The sequence below is a fragment of the Equus caballus genome, chromosome 14 (genome assembly GCF_041296265.1).
Source record: "Equus caballus isolate H_3958 breed thoroughbred chromosome 14, TB-T2T, whole genome shotgun sequence".
Classification (NCBI taxonomy): Eukaryota; Metazoa; Chordata; class Mammalia; order Perissodactyla; family Equidae; genus Equus; species Equus caballus.
In genome coordinates, this window is record NC_091697.1 from 46,830,587 (window position 1) to 46,851,516 (window position 20,930).

Sequence of the window (20,930 nt, forward strand, 5' to 3'; positions counted from 1 at the left end):
ATGCAAAAAATGTGAAAGGCCATTTATGAAAAGTAGACTTCTTTAAACCTTAGTAGCTCGTTCAACATATCAAAATGCTTGGAGATGCGATCCACACAGTCTGTCTGAGGAAAGAGCAGATTCACTCCCTCCATCTTATACTTACTTGGGTGGAACCACTGAGTGGAATGCAAGTTGCAATAGTCAACATTATTTAAATTGTTTCCTTCTTTCTTTTTTCTGTTTTATGCTAAGCATGTATAGTTGACTCCACATATTAATGCATATGCAATACAATTCAGTATATAATTATTATTCCCAGATTAGAGGCAAAATAAGTTCTCAATAGAATGTGAAATAGGTGGAAGTCAGGTAGAATAATTTGATTTTCAACTACAGTGATTTTAAATGAACTGCATGTTTGTCCTCTTTTCCCTCTGTATGATTAATTTTCCATTCCTTTTAACTGTTAGCCTCTGAGCTTTATGGTCCTTGCTTTGGCTATTTGAGAAAATATTCATATTCCTCCCTTTAGGAAGAAAGAAAAATTAATGGAGTTTATAGTCCTATGAGTCATCCTCAAATGCTATCAGCTCCATCCTGCCACCCTGCCTCCTGCTCCCCACCATTGTTTAGGCTCACATTTCACAAAACTAGGGAGCAAAGAAGAGGTCAAGAATGAGTAAGGAAATGGATGGCAACCTTGAAAACCTGAAGGGAACACATAGGATACAGAGTTCTAAAAAGACAAAGCATAGTGCTAGTGCATGTGGAGAGAAAATTCAGCCATTCATGTGTAGAATGTGGAAAGACAAAGTGAATGTGCAGAAAAAGATCCCAGGGTCTTAGTGAATAACAATGTAAAAATGTTAATTAAAACTAGACCAGGCATAAATCATTCAAAATAGTATGTTGCTCCAGAAACAACTACCAAATTGTCTTCAGTTCAGGATAAACTTTTATTGTAACACAGTTTAACGATCTAGTCTAAAAAAGTATATGGTTGCCATGGAAAGATCTCATAGAACTTGTAAGGTTGACAGGGAAGTGGGGGAAAATTATAAGAGAGAGTTAAAGAAGTGGGTTCATTGCCTGCAGAAGATTGAAAGGCAATTATAACAGTATTACAAACAAAAGAAAATCTCTATCCAGGGAATAGTAACTAATTGTGCTTTACTCTGCTTGAACAGGAGACTGCTAGAAGTCTAAATTAGAACACCAGGAACTCAAGTGAGGAAATGATTCCAAGAAGACTGTCAAAGTAGTGCCAGGTTCAAGACAGAAGCTACAGAGTTAATCTTTTTCTTTAGGTCTCTTAAAAATATCAGATTATTCTCCACTGGATTGGGTGGATACCTAGTAGGAGGAATGAGAGTTCCGTTAACTGGAGCAGTCAGGATCAGGGAAGACATAGAGAAAGAGGTGATAGAAGCAGGATGACCAAGGGGAGCCTGTAGGAGGAGGTGTGGAGGTGATTATGAATGTGACAGGTTCGAGGGCAGGGATGGGACTGCACCGGAAGGTCTGCCTCCTGCACCCTTCTTACTTTCTTTCCCTCCCTGCTTCTTCCCGTCTCTCCTTCCTACGTGCTGACTGCTTGGTTACAGAGTTACGGAGTCAGCATTGGAGTGAATCATTGGCGGCTGTGTTCGCGCTGGCAAACAGATAAAGTTGACTTTTGTTGGTAAAGAAAGGAAAAAGGGCCTAACATCCAGAGAGAACAACTTAAGAGACCAGTCGGCTCCTGAGAGAGACAGTCAGAGAGACAGAGAGACCAAGGGTAGCTCCCCAGGTCCTTAACAGCATGCCAAGTCCCTGTTCCATCTCACGTGCACCATTTCCAGTCCTGATGACCTGCAAGATTTTTCTATCCTACAATAATCCTTTCAGTTTTTGTTATTTTGGGGTTTTTTTTGAGAAGGTTTCTCTTTATTACGTCTGAGAAGTTGAAGGTAGAATATCACCTCCTCCCCTACCCCTCACTTTCCTCTCTCTTTCCGCATTCCTATTTCTGGAGGTTGGCCATCCTTTTTCTCCTTATAGTCCTGTGTGCTGCTGCTGTCCCCAGATACCTTCTTCCCTCTCTCATCCCATTCCTTCACCTCTATTCTTTGCCTATTTCTGCTCTCTCTCCTTGGAATTAGCAAACCTTTTCCTCCAGAGCTCTCTCTTCCCCCATCCACTTCACGTAACAATTTTATTTGCCAGCATCAGTACATTTCAAATTCAGCCCTGCCATTGGGGAACAGAAGAGCTAAGGCACCTCCCACCCTCCTGCCGGACTTCAGAACACTATCATTGTCACTCTCCATATTCCTAACTGATTCACCCATCTTCTGACCCATCTTCTTCATTACGTAGAAAAAAGCCAATTATCCAGAATCCATAATTCATTAGATTCCTACCACCATCTCCCATATTCAAACATACTAAAAACATACTTAAAAGTGTATTTCACTTTTAAGAGAAAGGGATAAATCCCAGGGAAGAGAATTCAGGAAATCATGTTCAAGTTCAAAACAGTCAGTAGTGTAGAAGAGATTTGACTTGACATTAGTTTATTTGAAAAAAGACCTGGGAATTTTAGTTGACAATGCAAGATTGACTATTACATAAGCAAATCAGTTTTAAGCTACATAAGTAGAAGGCACATGTCTTGTATAGAATACGGGTCCCTCTGTGTTCTGAACTGGTAGATTGTCAGTAAAGTAAAGCATCAGTAGAGGTAAGTGGCCCTGACCAATGAGGTTGAAGATTGGAGACCAAGTCTTGGTATAATTTATTGAATGGGGAGTGGGATGGGTTGAGAGCTGTCCTCAAATATCTGAAGGGCTTCTGCATGGTGGAATGGGGTGAACTAACAGCTGGACAGCTCAGGAAAGCAGATCTAAGCTCACAGGAATGAGGAAGCCATGCTCATTAGAGCTACTTGACCTTTCTCAGGAAGAGTCCAGTGCAGACTGAAGAATCCTAAGAATCCTGCCATCATGGGCCATTAGACATGAGGCCTTCCCTTCTGTTTCTTTTACATTACAAAACTAATGCATGGTTATATCGCGGCCCCACATCTCAAGGTAACTCATTTTACTAGTTTAGTGTGTCTTTCCATACTTTCCTCTATGCCTACACAAACATATTAACATTCATGGATGGATATGATTTTATTTTGTTTTTACAAAATTGAGATCATACTATACGCATTACACTGCTTAGTAACATAAACATCCCTCTGGGCAATTCATCTTCTTTGAAATAGCCACAGATATTCTAAAGTATGGGTATACTATAACTTATTAAATCATTTTCCTATTGATAGACAGTCAGGTTGTTTCCAGATTTTGCTACAATGCAACTGTAACTAACAATGCTGCAATAAATGTTCTCAAACATGTATTATCACAAACTGATGTTTTGTTTTTGTAGGATAGTTTCCATCGGAGTAGGATTTGCTAGGTTAAAAGATGCATGCATTGTTTTAATAACTACTTCCAGATCACTTTCTGAAAAGCTTGTGGCTGTTCATACTCCCACCAGTAAGTGCCCATTTCCTCAAACTATCTCCAGGTCAGGCTGTTATCAGTCATGGCAATTTTTGCCCATCTGAGTAGAGATACCACTGAGAAGGGAGCTTAGAGTAGTGGTTAAGGTTAAGGATGCTCTTGGCTAGAATACCCAAGAACCCATCTCGGCTCCAGCAAGCTCTAGTTGTGTGACTTTAAGTGAAGACACAAAACTACTTTGTGTCTCAGTTATCCTTATTTGTAAAAAGAGGTATGATATGAATATCTACCTCATAAAATTGTTATGAGTATTAAATGAATTAATGATTATAAAAGACTTAAAACAGTTACTGACATGTAGTAAAATTTTTATAAGTAAAGATTAAATATTAAAAGATTAATAAGATTAATCTTCCATAGGATTAAAGATCAAAAAATCTTAACTTGAATCTCCTTCACTACTAATAAGGTTGGGCATATTTCTATATATTTCTTGGTCATTTGCTTTTTTGCTTTCTCTAAATTTTCTGTGCATGTCCTTTGCCCATATTTTTATTTTCTTTTTATCAATTTTTAGGAACTCCTTATATATTATGAATAGTAACCCTTTTCTTGTCATTTTTATCTTCCATAAATGATTTCCTTTTTATCAGCTTATTTAAAAAAAAAAATGAGTGTTTAAAAAAAAGTTAACATGAAAACCTCAATAGTACAAAACTATAAAAATAATTTTTAACACTCATTTAATCTCATACTTCAAAAGAGAACCACTGTGAAGAGTTTGTTGTATGGAAACCCTTCCATTTACCCCTCATATTCATTGGCTCTCAGCCTTGCCTCTACATATTGGTCATTTAAGATGCTTTCAAAATACCAGTTTTGGGGTTCCACCTCACAGGCATTCTGACTTCACTGATCACTGCTAGGGCCCAGACATCAGTTTTTAATAAGAGACTACATTGGATACTACTGTGCAGTCAGGACTGGGAACCAGACGATGCAGTCCTGAAAGGTCATTCGTAAGTCCATTTGTTCCTACATTGAGGCGTCACTAGTAATCACTACTGCCATCTGTTGGCAGGAGCCAGAACTGACACGGTTTAGCTATGTATGTAGCTTTGTTCGTGTCTGTGAAAGGCCATGTTTCAAACTTCTTAGAGATGCATCTTTGTATACCTTCACCACACCTTTTTATTTACATCTTTGCATCTTTTGTGTACATCTATACATCTTTGTGTACATCCACCACACCTTTTTAGTGTAATGACTTCTCAGGTAACTTCCAACTCTAAGATTCTTGGAGTTAATATCAAATTTATATTAATCTTCTTAGTTCTATGTCTGCAGTGATAAATGACAGAATGTACTAGGATGCTCCTGACGTTCTCTCGATCCTTGGTCATCAAAGATTCAGTGATATTTATCCTAATCATTAATAGGAGAAAACACGTGGACAGATTTTAGAAACACTTTCATCAATAGCAGTTGAAAAACAACACAAAAACAATTTTTGTGATTAATCCTAACCAAACAAACCAAAAATTAAGCCCCCGCCTCTTCGCATCCCACCCCTTCCCCACCTATAAGCGTTAATTGAAATTTTCCTCTACTGGGATATTTTAAGATGTCTCTTTTTTCCTGTGAAATTACACAATGTAAAACATCAAGGAAATAACAGGAAAGGCAGTGAACAGGGAAACACGCTTGGAGAAATAGCAATGTTGGCAGAAAATGGAAGTGTCTGGGAGAAAAAAATAAGATAAAACTGCAGAATTACAAGCTGTTGCATGGGCTGGTAATTAGGTAGTGAGTTTATCTTCTGAGGGAAAGATATTTTTCCTCTCTTTTCCGTAAAGAGGCCGAAAGAAGTCAAAGACACTGAGAGCATGAAATTATTAGTCTGCCATAAAAACCATCTTTGACGCATTGGATTTGAAAAATGTATATTAATTCTCCAGGCAGTTTTTCTGGGTTGTGTGGTGTTCTTGTAGCTGGTAATAGGGTATAAGTCTTTCATTCATGGATATATATATATGTGTATATATATAAATTCTTTTTAATCCAGAACATCTTTATGAACTGAAACTTTGTGCTGCCTGTTGTGGAAGTTAATACTGGGTTTCTTTTATCTACCCTAGATTTAGACTCTGTTCCAGACGGGTTTCCTTAGGAGCTAGAGTTTTCAACCTGAGAACTGTTGACATTTTGGGCCAAATAATTCTTTGTTGCTGGGGGCTGTCCCGTACATCGTAGAGCATTAGCATCATCCTCGGCCTCTACCCACTAGATGCCAGTAGCATATCCCTGTAAAACCAAAAACTTCTCCAGACATTGTCGAATGGCAAAATTGCCCCCGGTGAAGAACCTCTGATTTTGAGGATGCTTATGGCTTTGCTTTTCGGGGGTGATTTGTCACTCCTCCAAAAACAATTTACCTAATTCTCCAATCTAAATTAGAGCCCCTATTTCTTTTAAAGAAACAATATCTTTTCGTCTCTTGAAACAACATACATCTCTTTATAGCATTAGTGACGGTTTATAACAATATATCTACTTTGAGACATTAATGTCTTTCTTCCCTGTTAGACTTTAAATGCTACAACGAATCCGTTTTGTTCACTCTGTACACGGACCACCTGGAGCAGTGATTGGCACTTAATAAATGTTTGTCAAATGAAGGAATATAATTCTAAGATATTTCAGAACCCGAAGCATAAAGCCTGACTTCGTCCAAAGGGGTTTTTCCTCTCGGGCTTATTTCAATCTAAATGACAAAGCCAGTAAAAGAAGAAATCAGGGACATATTGAGGCTGTTGAAGGGTGTGATCAGGGAAATCTAAAAATTATATTATTTGGATAGGATTCCCTGGGGTTTTTGGCAGGATGCTGTTGAGTGGCAGTTTCTTTCTGGAAACAACAGCTCTGATAAGTCGCTGTAAGCTGGAGCCGACCTAATGCTCCTGTGTTTTTGAACTCCATCCACCATTGAGGAAACAAGTTTTTTGACCAGGGTGAGGCTTAAGGCTTCATTAAGTCTCTGAGAGAAAATGCCCCAGGACCAGGCGAGTTGTGCCTATAGAAAATAAACCCCAGCACAGATATCACAAGAGGCCTTTAAATGCTTCTTCTCATGTTTTTTAAAAATGGAATTAAGATGCATATTTTTTAAAATGAAAAATGACTGGCATTCTTCCCACTGAAAGTGGGAAGTAATTTAATTTGTTAGTGGTTTATTTTATTTGACAGTCTTTGTACATACTCGATTTGGTTTGTTACACTGAATTACCCTTTAATAATGGGTACACATAATGCCAGACTCTGCCCCCCAGGTTGGTTTGATAATTGGATGAACGACCATATTGTTCAAGGTTTTCATGACAATGTGGACAGAAGCTATTCGGAAAACTCCTAACCAGAAAAGCCTTCAGCTTTTGCTTTTTTTTTTTTCCAATGAAGTTAATTGCTACCCAGTGACAATCATTCCACTAGCCACTTTTCCTGAGCCCTATAATCATAATTGAATTCCCTGAGTGGATGGAAGGGATGCCTAAACCCCACAGCTAATAGAAAAAGTCAGAAAATCTTCCCTGGGCAATCTCTCAGAATGGACCATTTTTCTATCATTGAAAGTTAATGGTAAGAATTCTAATAATAGCTACCATAGGGGCTGGAGCCACACTGCCAAGTTCAAGGGCAGCTCTGTTGCTTTGTGGCTGTGTGACCTTGAGCAAGCTTCATGACCGCCTTTGCTTCAGGATCCACACCCATCAAGTGGGAACAATAGAAGTACCTACCTCTTAAGGTCGTTGTGAAGATTCAGTACCGTGGTATGCATAAATTACTTAGCACAATCCTGGCACAAAGTTATCCATAAATGTGTCTTTGTTAGATGGTGTGTATTAGGCCCTGTGCTAGGCTTTCTCAAGAAGCTCCTGAGAGAGTAGCCATTTCTAGCATTATGGAAGGGAGATTGATGTGGAGAAAGGTGAGGGAAGAAGCCCAAGGCCATGCAGCCCGTAAATGGCCCGGCCAGGAGTCAAGCCCAGCTCTGCATGACTCTGAAAATTCTCTTACACCATACCATGTCAAATTTTGTGCTGTGTACCCTCTAGAAGAATTCTGAAAAGCTGTGTACCTTCCTGAGCATTTTAAGTAGACAACTAAGCATTTCCACTATAATGTTAAAAAACTACAGAGAATGTGGTTTCAGTATTTTGAACACAGTTTAAAAAGAACTGTTATATCACCTTTTGAATGCATCTGATGGAATTTAAATACCATCGCAACTGGATACCCAACAATATCCATTACAAGAATATGTGAACAAGTTCTTTAAAAGTCAGAACTTTGCATTGTTCCTGTTTCTTCTTTAAACATGTATTTTCACTGCACCTCCCTCGAGTCAATGTGAAAAGCTTGTTTTGATCATTTCTACAACAAAAATAGACTTTTCCTCCCTATGAATGTATGACTGTAAGTCTGAAATTCTCTTGCAGATTGAATTCTCTACAATTATTAATAGAATACAGTTGGCCAAAACAACATAAGCATATGATTCTGACCAGTAATGGTTGAACATATAAAGTAAAATTTTTTTAGAAATTGATATTATAGTGAGCTGGGGGTGGAGGCATTTGCGGGGCCTTGATTAAAGGGATCGCCAAGCTGTCCCTCTCAGAGTATCTGTACCTTGGGTGGTGCACTATTCTAAGATCCAGGGCGGGTGAAGCTGTGTCTTCTATGTCTTTCTTTTGTGAAGGGGACAAGGAGAATCTATGCGGTGGGTGTCCCTTGAGATGATTTGATTTTAGAAAGGAAAATAAATGAAAGGCAGAATTGGAGAAACGGTTTCCTTTAAAACTGTTCCAGAGAGTTCTTGGGAAGTCACCGCATGCTCTGCACCACTAAGCTGTGTTGCTTTGAAACAGGGCTATTTACAGGAGGATCCAATGGCTCTCCCATTTTCAAGATGACTCACTCCCTCTTCCTTGACAACCAAGTCTGGGTGCTCTTTAGCTATTGGCTTTATCCCAAACCTACAGTAATTGGAGAGTCACAAAGGATGTTTCTTTTCTTCTTCTTTTTTTTTTTTTTTTTGTAAGGAAGATTGGCCCTGAGCTAACATCTGTTGCCAATCTTCCTCTGTTTTATGTGGGATGCCACCACAGCATGGCTTGACGAACAGTGCTAGGTCCGTGCCCAGGATCCAACCCTGCAAACCCCAGGCCACCAAAGTGGATCATGTGAACTTAACCACTACCAGGCCAGCCCCACAAAGGCTGCCTCTTGAAGGAAGCCCAGCAAAAGGCAAGGTGGCAAACTTGAAGTGAGGCTGGAAACTGGAACTTCCTAGCCTTTCCACCTGCTTTACCATTTAGTGCCTCCAGATGGGAAAGTGTAATACCCCAGATTCTCCACTGTGCCTCAAACCTGTGGCCCCAGAACACCAGGGTCAGGGTTTCCTTATACCAAGCAGGAGGTGGACAGCTCTCATCTGTCTCTTTTTTAGAGTAAGCAGCCATGGTTTCAGCTTCCCAAAAGGGCTGGTCATGAACAAGAAGAAGGGACAAGTGGTTGTGTATCGTCTGCCCACCCCTCCAAGCTTCTTAAGGATTCTCTGTGTGATGACTGTCTAGCACGTAGTAAATGCTCAATAAATGTTTATTGAAGGTTTTATCTGGGGCCAGTGTATGGCCATAACATTTCTGTATGCATTTCCTAATTCATGACACAGAACTCCCCTAACCCCATGACCTTAACATATCCTGTCAGTCTCAAGATAAAGTAATCTCAGTTATTTGGGGACGGCAATGGGGAACATCTGCTGAACACTGACAAGGAGATATGGAGAAAGCATGGATTTAAATTGATAGCAGTTTTTTTTGAAAGCCCCCATAATATTGATTATGTTGATTATATTTAACAACCAAGGGTATTCAAATGTTTGTCTGCTGCACTCAATCAGATTCGACCCGAGGTTACTGAGCAGCTCAGATCCCTTCCCTTCCTTCTACAAGTAGACGTCTCTGTCTCTCTTCCTTCTCCGTGACTCCATCCTCTTTCTGTCTTTAGCTTCTGTCTGGCCATCTCTTCTCTCTGAGAGTCTTGCTTGAATCTGTCGATTTCCTGAGGCACTGGAGGTTGCCATGGTAAACACAGCTGTTGTTTTCTCTCTGTCAAGAGTCGGTGCAGGAAGGCACTTGAGTCCTCACCTCTAGCCTCTCCCTGCTGTGCATTTTCACAGATGTCACTGAAAGTGGGGACCTTGGGGGCTTCCAGGATTCTGCTCAGCTTTGTGTGTGTGTGTGTGTGTGTGTGTGTCTCTGAAGGGGCGTTTTGTGACCCACCGACACCTGCTTAGGTGAGGTGGAAGATGGTGAAGAATCACCCGTGTGGTCACCGAATAAGCCCAATGGCAGCAACATTTATTTTGTTAGTAAATGGGTTCTTGGAAGTGAAAGATGGTCTTGTATTTCCCAAGAGGAGAGGTGTGAAAGATAGTGAGGAAGACTGAAAGATGGGTGGGGAGAGACAGAAGGAGTGGAGAGGGAAGAGGGAGAGAGCAGGAAGGAGGGAATTTCTTAACAGGAAGGGGAGTCAGTATTGGGCAGCTACCTGCACCTCCCTGAGTCTTCCTCATCCTCACAATAACAACTGACTACTGATCTGACATCTTCTGTCACTCTCCTTCCTTATTCACTCCTATCTAATCCACAAAGTCTCCTCGCTCTTCCTCCTACACTCTAAGCACACTCTAACCTCAGGGCCTTTGCACTTGCTGTTCCCTCTGCATGGAATGCTCCTCCCCAGAGAGCACATGGCTCCCTCCCTTATTTCATTCAGATCTCTACTCACATGTCATCCCCTGAGGGAGGCCTTCCATAACCATCCTACCTCATATAGCACGCCAGCCCTTCTCTTTTGCTCTGCCCAGCTCAGGTCTTCATGTGTGTTATAGAGGAGGGATTTAATAAGTATTTGTTGAGTTTAATTAAATCACTGAACCCCACCCCCAGAAACGTGGAGTCACACACTTGCACACGTATCCTTGGCTCTCTCCCCTCTGAGCTTTTGCACATGCTGGTCCCTCTGACTAGAGCACAGCTCCCTCTCCTCCCCGCCCCCATGTCTGCTTCGGTGGACTCCCCCAAACCCTTCGCCTCCTGCCTAGTTTAGTAGTCCTATCCTTTTTGAGGTCTCCCTTGACTCCTCAGGGAGACACAGGACCCGTTTGGCCAGCCCTGCCTGGGTGCTGCCTCCTGACCTCCATCACAGCATGGATCAGCCACACCAAAATGTCTGTTTACCTTTCTGTCTCCCACACACCTGAGTGTGCTCTTCCAGGACACAGAATACGGAGCAACTAAGAGCTTAGACTCCAGAGTCAAGGAGTGCTGAGCATGAGTACTGGCTGTATGACTTTACACCAATTACTTAACCTTCCTTGCCTCAGTTTCTTCATCAGTGCAGCAGGGATCATAATGTCTACCAAGCTAAGTCATAGGATATTTATGAGAATTCATTGATGAATTGCTTAAGTGTTTAAAACACTCAAAGCAGTCAGCTGGGTAAGAGGATACAAGTGGAGGGGGTGCTATTTACGGTGGGGTGAGCATGGAAGGCCTCTCTCGGGGTGATAACTGGACAGAGCCCTGAATGATGTGAGGGTGGGAGCTATGTGGCTCTCCAGGCTCTTTGCATTCTCCTAATATTACAGCTGAGATGTAGCTCTGTCAGCTTTATGGCAGGCTGGACTCTGGGGCTGCCCTCTTGGGCCCTGGGACATCATTTAGCAGATTTTCTATTATGATGCTGGTTGTCTTGCCATCCAGGCGGGGGTGCTCATCCTTGGGAATCAGGCTCAGGGGGATGAGCTGAAACTAAATCAAGGTCAGGGAGGAGCATGCGGTGCCTGCACGAGGAGCGTGACCAAATTCCAGCAGCACAATCCAGAACCACCTACACCCTCCGAGGAGGGCCGAGGACTGGCCCCCGTTCTCATTTGCAAGCACAAAACAGCACGGCCTTGTCTCAGAGCTGATGCTAGCTTCATCAACCACTGCCAAGATCTCAGAAAAGAGGGTTTGGACTACAAGTTAAAGGTCCTGGCTTGGTCGTGGGTTTTGTCTGGTTCTGTCATTTGCAAGAAGAGGGCTCTGTGGAGGATGGCTCAGAACATGGTGCGGGGACAGAGGGAGCTCTGGGGTGAGAGGCAGAAACCCAGGCTGTGCTAGCAGCCTCTACCTGGGCGACCGTGGACAGCACAGCTCAGGGTCTCGATTTCCTCTTCAGGAGCTTTCAGGAACTGCCCGGGAGAGTTGTTTTCGAATTTTTCTTATCCACAGAAATAGTTATTTAAGCAAGATGTGATTGAGAATGATGAATGGGGTAAGGCCTGGACACCACGGCCTCACACTGTGTCCCCGTCACCCCAGCGCACAAACACGCAGATGCCAGCCCTGAAAGAGGCTCTCAGGGCCCCTCTGAGAGTCAGTGTTCCATGATTCAACATCCCACCCACATAGCGTGGAGTCCTTCCAAAGCGTTAGGCTGAACCCCGTGAAATTACTGAGATCTGACAATTTTCGACTTGCAAAAATGGCAATGTCGTATTTCAGCTTGATAGTTTCATTTGCAACAGGGTTAACGTTGCTCCTCAGCTTGCTGTCTGTGTGACGTTGCACAAGATACCTCACCCCCTTCCGCCTCCCCTGTAAATGGGCAGACGGGCATTTTCCTCATGAGGCTGGCTCCTGAGAGGGCTGAATGAAACTGCCGCAGAGGCGGGGCAGGCAGCTCTAACACAGTGATCGGCACACGGCGCGGAAGCCCTCCATGAGCATCTTACGGAGAAAGCCTTCACTGTGGCCTGTGCGCTGAATGCAGGGAACGAGGCCCAACCCTTCTCCCTGCCTGCGTGAAAGGAGTGTGTGGACAGAACAGAAGGGAAACAGTCTCAGCAGGCCTCCAATCGGTCACCCTGTCCAGAGCCCCCTCTTCCTCCTGGTGAGGGGTGTCCCTGGGCAGTGGACAAGCCTGACCTGGGTGTGGGGATGGTGTTGGAATAGCATGAGTGACACTCTGGGGAAAGCATAGGAGGCTCCCTCCCCAGGTACCTGCGTGGAGCCTTCCCCCTTAAGTGGTACATCATGGAATGTGTCAGCCTGAATTAGCAGGCAGGCCCGTCACATTAAGCTGAAGCTCCGGGCTGGCAGTTCCCACTTTGTAAAGCCTCTTGATCCAGGCTGTCATGCTCCCCTCCCCGTCACCACAGCCCAGGGAAGCCTCTGCCGACAACGCACAGCAGTGAAGGAGGCCCAGGGCAGCGTTTCAGAGGAGCCATGGAAAGTCCTCGCAGATGCCATTTCTTCTGTGGCCCCGGGGAGCCTGCTCTGAGCTCTGCTACCTTGGGGGGCAGAGGAGCAGGTAGCACTCAAAAGCTTCATGTGGGGAGTTTTTTTGTGACAAACTATAAAAGCACGGCTTGTGTTTCTGAGAGCACACAGAATGGACACCCTATTCAAAGACCATGAACACCTACAATACCGAGTTGAGGTTTCTAGAGGCAGCTTAACCACCGAACTCTACAACTACCACTACCATTATTACTATCAATAATGCTATTGATTCCATAAATTCCACTGGCACTTCACTCGGGTCACCTACAGAGCATTTATCTCTTCCCACCCTGATGGTATTTGAGGGTGGTGTGGTACAGTGGAAAAGGCACTAGCTTTGCAGTCAAGGATACTCTGCTATCAGATTCTAGCTATGCCTCCTATAGCTGGGCAACCCTGGGCCAGTGTCTTAGCCTCACTGAACCTGAGTCTTCTCTCTGTAATAGTACTTTGTATGAGTATTTATTTCACAGAGTTGTTGAAAGAATTACTTGAGATGATGTATGAAGAATGACTGACACAGAATGGATGCCCAACAGATATTTGCAGGGAGAATTCCTAAGAGCAGAGTCACTTTTTTTATCCATTACAAAGCCTTAACTCAGATGCCCCCTTAATTGGTGCTCATAGTGTATCACCTTCCTTTTCAAACTTCTACCTCATTCATCCTCTAACGTTCTCCACTGTATGTCAGGAATGATCTAATCGAAACTGAATCTGATCATGTGACAATCATTGTAAATCTTTTGATTTCTTCCCCTTTATCTTAGGATAAAGGCAACAATCTTTCTTGGGGCTTGCCTCCTACCTACTCTGTCACTTCATCGCCTACCATGGTTCCTATTACCCTCTCTGTCACAGCTGCACTGAGTATTGAATCTTGCCTTGCTCATCCCCACCACAGGACCTTTGCACATGCTATTTTCTTGGACTGGAACATTCTTCCCTCCCCTCCTGGCCTAGTAAACCCCTTCTCATCCTTCACAGCCATCCAATTTATACTTCCTCAGCAAAGCCTCTCCAGACCTCTCTGAGCCTGTTAAATCCTCCTTTGCACTATTTCTCTTCTTTGGGGCACTTACTGCATTTTATTATGAGATGATTTCGTATCAGCCTCCTCCATCTAGACCAGCTATATGAAGGTGAGGCCTGTGTCTGGTTTTGCTCACAAGTTGAAAAACACCCCCTCCCCTCGACCTTGGACCTTGTACAGAGCTCAGTAAATGTTTCTGAAGGAGTGACTGGGAGGGTGAACCCGGGGGCAAATCATCTCAACAGACCCCAACCACCCTTGATGATAATTAGGGCACACTGGGTATTATCATTGTTTTTCAGACAAAGCCCAGATGGGGCAGGTTAATCGCCTGTGGTCACCTAGCCTGTGGGTTAGTGTGAATCTGTGACCAGAACCCAGGTCGCCCGGTCCTTGGCATCCCTGGGCTTGTGCTGCAGAACCATTATCCCTCACTGGGCTGGCGGGCTCACAGAGACTTCCTCTCTCCTCCCTCTCCTGGTACTCAGAGGACCCCTGACTCTTCCTACATCCACATCTGAAGCTACCTCTGGTTTCCAGGATACCCAGCACCACTTCTATATAGACTCTGTGATTCCTCTGAATTGTTCACTGAATTTTAAAACTTCCTCAAAAGTGAGCTAAACTCCTTCAAGACTGAGCTGGGAGCATTCTGTTTTGTGAAAGGTTATATTGTTGAGGGGGCTGCACTTCACAAAATTTAACCTTTATTTTCGCCGCCTTCTCCTCACTGCTGGGTTGAAACAAATCCAGACGTTGAAGTCTTCATCAACACCTGGTATCAAATCAGTCAGGGCTCGGTTGCAAGAGATGACTTCCTTGAAAAAAAAATAGCTTTTGGTCCTTCCAGTTTATTGTTTCTGTTAAAGGACCACACCTGTGTTTTGTGTTTCTTTTGTTCTGCGTCTGTCCCATCTCAGGCAAGAGTGTCCTCCCTCACTTTCTCAGGAGCCTGTTCCCCTGGGTGTCATGAGAAGTACCTTTGAATTCAAAGAGGGAGTCAGATGAGTGGTGGATCTTTGCTCATATTTGAGAAAGAGCTTCCTGTGTGGGAAACTATTTAATTGCCTGATTCTCTCTGACCCATGGGGAAGAAAACATTTACTCACATATTCTTACTCACTTATTCAACAAATAATTGCTGAGTGCCCTTTATGTGTCAGTGTGATGGCCATATAGTTATGGTCCCAACTAGGACAGTTTTGATATAAAAGTGGATGCTACCTGGTTGGTATGCCAAGACAACAGGTATAAACCGAGAGTTTCCCAGGTGAAATAGGACGTCAGTGGGTGCCCAGTATATTAATGGCTGACTTTAGACTATTAGAATCTTGGTTGATTATATGTTTTTCCAAATGCCCTTAAGGACTGAGGACCCCTGGTTGGGGTCTAGGCCTCCAAAGCCATGAAGGATAAATTTGGATCAAAGTTAAACTAGATGTTTCTAAAATTTCCCAACAACTTCCTTTTTAAAATGTCTTTCATGTTTAAAAAACACGTGAACAGTCTGGAACAACAGCTCTGGAAGCTCATGACCACACTGTGGATTCTAAGTTCCCCTGAGATGAGGCCACCTCGAGGGGCCTGGGACAAGAACTTTAGATCTATAAGGGATGAACCTGCCTATCAGGGCTAAGTGATGGTGACATCTTTTGAGAAAGGAGTAAAACTAAAAGGAACGGAGGGAATAGGAACAACATGATTCATCGACTGATAATACATCATCTTCTCTAACTTCAATTTGTTTCTCTTGCATCCCAGGTGCCTGTCCTGAGACCCATGGACCTGATGGTGGAGGCCACCCCACGAAGAGTATTTGCCAACGCACACACGTATCACATCAACTCCATATCAGTCAACAGTGACTACGAAACCTACATGTCAGCTGATGACCTAAGGATTAACCTATGGAACTTTGAAATAACCAATCAAAGTTTTAGTATCCTTTCCTTGGGGCCAATAACCAATTGGCTTGAATCGCAAGGATTCAGGTATGAGCAGGCTTGAGGGGAAATGGAATAGGAAGGAGCAGTTACACTGCAACACCTATCACTTGGGGAGAACTGTTTCCTTTTAAATCACATTGGCATCTGTCTTTCATCCTCACAAAGGTGGGGAAGTATTGAATTACACGTGGTGGGCCAGGGCTAGCCCTGGATTGGAACTGTAAGCAATTCCCTCATGCAGAGGCGTTTGTGTGTCATGAATTAAAATCAGATGTGACTCTATCAACTATAAGATAAGACCCTAGAATTCAGTTAGTGTTCCTTCCTCTTGTTAAAGGATTCATAAATGGCCTGTATGGACAGCGTGGACCTCAGGTACACAGGACATGTTTTCATTGTATCATAATAGTGAAAATAGTAATGGCTGCCATTTGTTGAGTTCCAAGCACTGCAATGGAAACTTTGGGCTTACAATTTTGAAAAGTTCACATATCATAATTGTACCGCTTGATGAATTTTCACAGAGAACACCTGTGTAACCAGCATCCAGGTCAGGAAACCAAACTTTATTAGCAGTCCTCAAGTCCCCATCACACTTCCCTCTAGTCTCCACACACCCAGGGTGTATTTGATATAACAACCCCATAATGTAAGTTTTATTATCTCCTATTTAGCTAAAATTTAGAGAAGTCAAGAAAATTGCTGAATGAGCATCTGAACTAATATTCTCACCCCACTATATTGACCCTCTATTTAATATTACAAATAGGTCATTTATTCACGACCTATCGTGTGGTCCATCCCACCACAAATGTGACTCTTCACTTGAATTCCCAATTCTCAGTTAATAGTTTCACCACCCAGGCACCGGAGTGACTGACCTAAGAGTCATTATTGATTCTTTTCTCTTACTTACCAGTGTCTCCACCTCCAACGCAATCTATCTGTGAGCCCTGCCAATGCTTCCTCTGAAATATATCTCAAATCAACTCATTTCTCTCCATTTCCACTCCTCCCAACCTAGACTAGTATAGGCCACTGTTCTCTCACCTGTGCGACTGCAATAATCTGGTCTCCATTTTTTCTTGCTCTCCTACGTAGTACCTGTTCCCAGACAGTCAAAGTGGACCTCCAGATGTAATTCAGCCAACATTCCTCCCCTGCTTAAAACGCTCTAGTAGCTTCTCGTTGAACTTAGAGTAAAATCCTAGTTCTTTACTTTGGACTACAAGATTCTCCACAATCTGGGCCCTGCCTCCCTCTCTGATACCCTATCAGCCCATCTCCCCTAGTCACTCTGCTTCAGCCAGCTACCTCTTTGCTGTTCCTAGATAAACCTTGTTCTCACTTCCATTCTTGGCATTTGCTGTTCCCTCTTTCTGGAATACTCTGTCCCCAGAGTTCACATGGCTAACTACATGTCATCATTCAGACATTAATCTCATGTCACCTCCTCAGAGACACTTCCCCCTGTTAATTCCTAAGTAGCTTCAATAACCCTCTATCCCAGTTATCTTCAGAGTACTTATCACTATTTGAAATTGTCTTTTTGATTATGCATTCTGGGTTTGCCCATATTCAAATGTAAATTCTATGAGAGAAGGGACTTTGTATGATGCATTCCTGTATCCCAGTACCTGGAACACTTGACATATAGAAAGTACCATTTTGGTTGGACCTGTCAAGTTTGAAACAATAGTATGCCACCAAAGTGGAGATGTTAGGTGATTATGAAATCTAACCTGGAAATTTCACTTTAAGAATGTATTAGTTGTAGTAAAGCTCTGGATGTTCTGATGTAAAATAGACCCCATAATGGCTCAAACACATGAAAGATTCTTTCTCTTGAAAAGTCCACTATTGATGATCCCCATCAGGAGGCAGCCTCCCGCACTCAGTAATTCAGAGATTTGGGCTCCTTTCATCTTACAGCTCACCAATGCCCCCATGCTTATCTGCATCAGGACAGCAAAAGGGGAAGATTATGGAGGACCACACATCAGGGAGACTCCTGTGAGCCAGGCCCTGAAACAGCATGCATTCCATTGGGTAGAACTCCGTCACATGGCCACCTCTAACTGCAAGGCAGGCTGGGAAATGTAGTATAGCTGGACACATAAGAAAGAAAGGCGTGGTTTTGGTACACAGCTAGCTAGTCTCCACTGCAGAAGACTGCTCAGTAGTTCCCCAAGGCTTTTCAGGGAAGGCAGCTTTAAGCAGGTACTGGTGATTATGAAGACACTAGGAACTGACCATCAGGACCATGACTGGCATCTTTTGTTGATCATGGAGCAGACTCGGCATACTGTCTGAGTCTGAGAGAACCTGCCTACAGATTTTGCCTAGAAGTGCAGCTGCTAATAGAATGAGTGTGGGTGGTGGCTTCCTTTCTCCCTTTACATCTATTCCAAGAGCCAGAAATCTGCTCAGGCTCAGCTGCTGTCACTCTGAGCTTCTGCTGTCTCCAGTCTGGGTGACATGTTTTCTGAATTTTGCCTCTAGGCCTTCAAGGGGGAGGGCGGTTTCTTTAGGCAATTTGGGAGACAGATGCCTTGGGGAGAATGCAAAGGGGAAATATTAATAGCACAATTTAGGTTATATTCTGCAGATGTGCGACAGCCTGCCAGATGCTGGCATACAAATGAGACTGTGCCATTCACCCTTAAAGCAGCCATATGTAAAATAATCATTGTCATCATGAGAATGATGATAACTGATGTCTATATAGTTCTTTTCAACCAAACCGCCTTAAGCACTGAGCAGACTGTTCAAACCGGTACCTTTTTGCCTCTCCTCACTGAAGTGCAGCTGCCTCTCAGGTAGGAAGCATCCATCTTTCCAAACAGCCTCGGAAAAACGCCAACCACCAGCAGATTTTCTGAAACTATATGTTGTTTAGCACCATTTCTAGAAAGCCTCTCATCCACTAAGGAGGCTGAAGAAGTGTGATTCAGGATAGAATAATGTGGGGTTCCCAAAGCGTAGTCTGAGTACCACTGAGGTGGTGGGCAAGGTGCTTCTGGGCAGTCCGTGGACTTTTTCTGTATTCATAATTATGTATTTATGATAATGAATATTAGAAAATACAATGATCATATCAGTCATATGATTTCACAGATACTGAAAAATCCATTTAAATTATCAAGTAAGTATATGTGAAGAAAAGTGGTTAGTAAGACAAGTGGTCTTGCTATACGGTTAAAAAAAGTCACAGCTCCCAGTGCCTGACATTGAGTGTGACATTGGCATTATGGTTGAGAACACAGGCTTTGGAGTCCGACGAGCCCAAAGTTCTCACCAGCACTACTACTGGTTGGTTGTGTGAGCTTTAGCGTGTCTCCTAACTTAGCCAAGCCTCTGTTTAATGATCTGGAGAGAGGCTCTTTATCAAAGAGGATTGTGAGAATTTTTTTTAAAAGACGTTTTCTATATATATAAAATTATCCATATATATAAAGTATATATTTATATATTTTTAATTATAATATAAAATATATGCATGTATGTGTATACACATACAAATGCGTGCACATACATGTATGCTTAGGGCAGTACCTCGCTAAGTAAATGATAAACAGGGACCAACACAATCATGATATCATTGAAAGGACAAGGGAACTCAGGAAGTTAAATGTTAGAATGGTGGATTCTATTCTGCTAAATTCATCATCTGGATCATCTTCTCAGTTGTAGACTCCTCCTTTGGTTCTGCAGTTGGGTGCTCTTTGCAAGATGTTGCTCATTATACCCTAGTGAGCAGATATTTGCAGGCTCCCTGAGGTCCAGGGCCTTATGTTTAGCACCATCTCAGAGCAAGGCGTTCCCAGCCTCGTGGCACCTGGTCTTGAATCCTCTCCCTTCCATCCATAGCCGGGCTTTCCCTGTCTTGTGTAACAGGTTCTGGCTTAAAGTGGTCAAACTTTGGCCTTAATGGGTTAACTACATCAGGACAATAATAACTCATTTTTAGATGAGTGATATTCTAGGGCAAGAGGTAGCCCTAACTTTTCAATAACAGAAAATTGCTATAAAAAGATGTTTCTTCTTTATGAAAACTATGGTATACCTAGGATTCTTTGAACTCTCTTCTCAGGACTAAGAATGAGCTGACCTGGGCTTTTACCTAGTCCAATGTGGACCCTATTAAGTAGACTCATATCAAGTAAAAATAGGTGCTAAGCTGTATACTGAGCACCTGGTTGTTCTAGGCACTGCACTAAGCCATGGGGATGCAATAGTGAAAAGAAATAAATTTTCTACCTTCAGAATGATGTTCATCAAATAATCACACTAGTGAGTATCATTACCAACAAAAATAAGTCCTGTGAAGAAAGGGAATATAGTTTTGTGAATGCATTTCTTAAAAACATGATATAGACTAGGGAATAAAAGAAGACTTTGCTGAGGAACTGATTATTGAGTTGGGATCTAAAAGAGGAAGAGTATGAGCAAACTTGACAAAGAGGTGTGAAGAGATTGGTCCGGCATGTGCAAAGGTCTGTGGAAGGAGGGAGCATGAAATCTTTGGGTCACCGTGACTGGAGCCCAGAGAGTGAGGTGGAATGTGGTACAAGGAATGCTAGAAAGGTTAGCAGAAGCCAGACTTGCCGAAGTCCAGTGTCTAGGAATCAAACAAAGGATTTCTCTGGGAGAAGCCAACTGGACTCCAGGGGTGCTTCATCTTTGACCTTGGTCTTAGCAGCCCTGTGCATAGCTTCATTTGGTAACTAAGCTGAGGCCCTTTGAGAGTTGATTCTCTGAGCAGGGAACCACATAACCTCAATTCTTGGCTTTCAGCTTCTCTCACCCCTAAGTACCATGGACAGCGGCCTTTCTTTTAATCCCGTGGGATTCTACCAGGCAGGCTTTGAAGGAAGCTGGGGGCCTAGTGTAAATTTCTCTCCCTTGTTGCTGCAGTGGCTTTCTTCCTACCGGGAGATCAAATGGACATATAAATCTCAGACTAGCATTTAGCATAAAGGCAGAGCATCGCTTCCAGTGACATGTCTAGCACATTGGCCTGTGTGTGCCAGGGCAGCCCCTCCATCCTGTATTAAATGCAGCCATGGTGGAT

The 20,930-nt window shown here is 43.0% G+C and overlaps 1 protein-coding gene across 16 annotated transcripts in view; it reads left to right on the forward strand.

Annotated features, from left to right (window-relative positions):
* Positions 1-20,930, forward strand: part of PPP2R2B (protein phosphatase 2 regulatory subunit Bbeta) — a 436,815-nt gene that overhangs the window by 363,554 nt on the left and 52,331 nt on the right. For all 16 annotated transcript variants that reach the window (XM_023617485.2, XM_023617484.2, XM_070233097.1 and 13 more), the window contains one exon: positions 15,672-15,849. In XM_023617485.2, the coding sequence (XP_023473253.1) occupies positions 15,672-15,849 (178 nt within the window). The remainder of the gene's footprint in view (positions 1-15,671; positions 15,850-20,930) is intronic.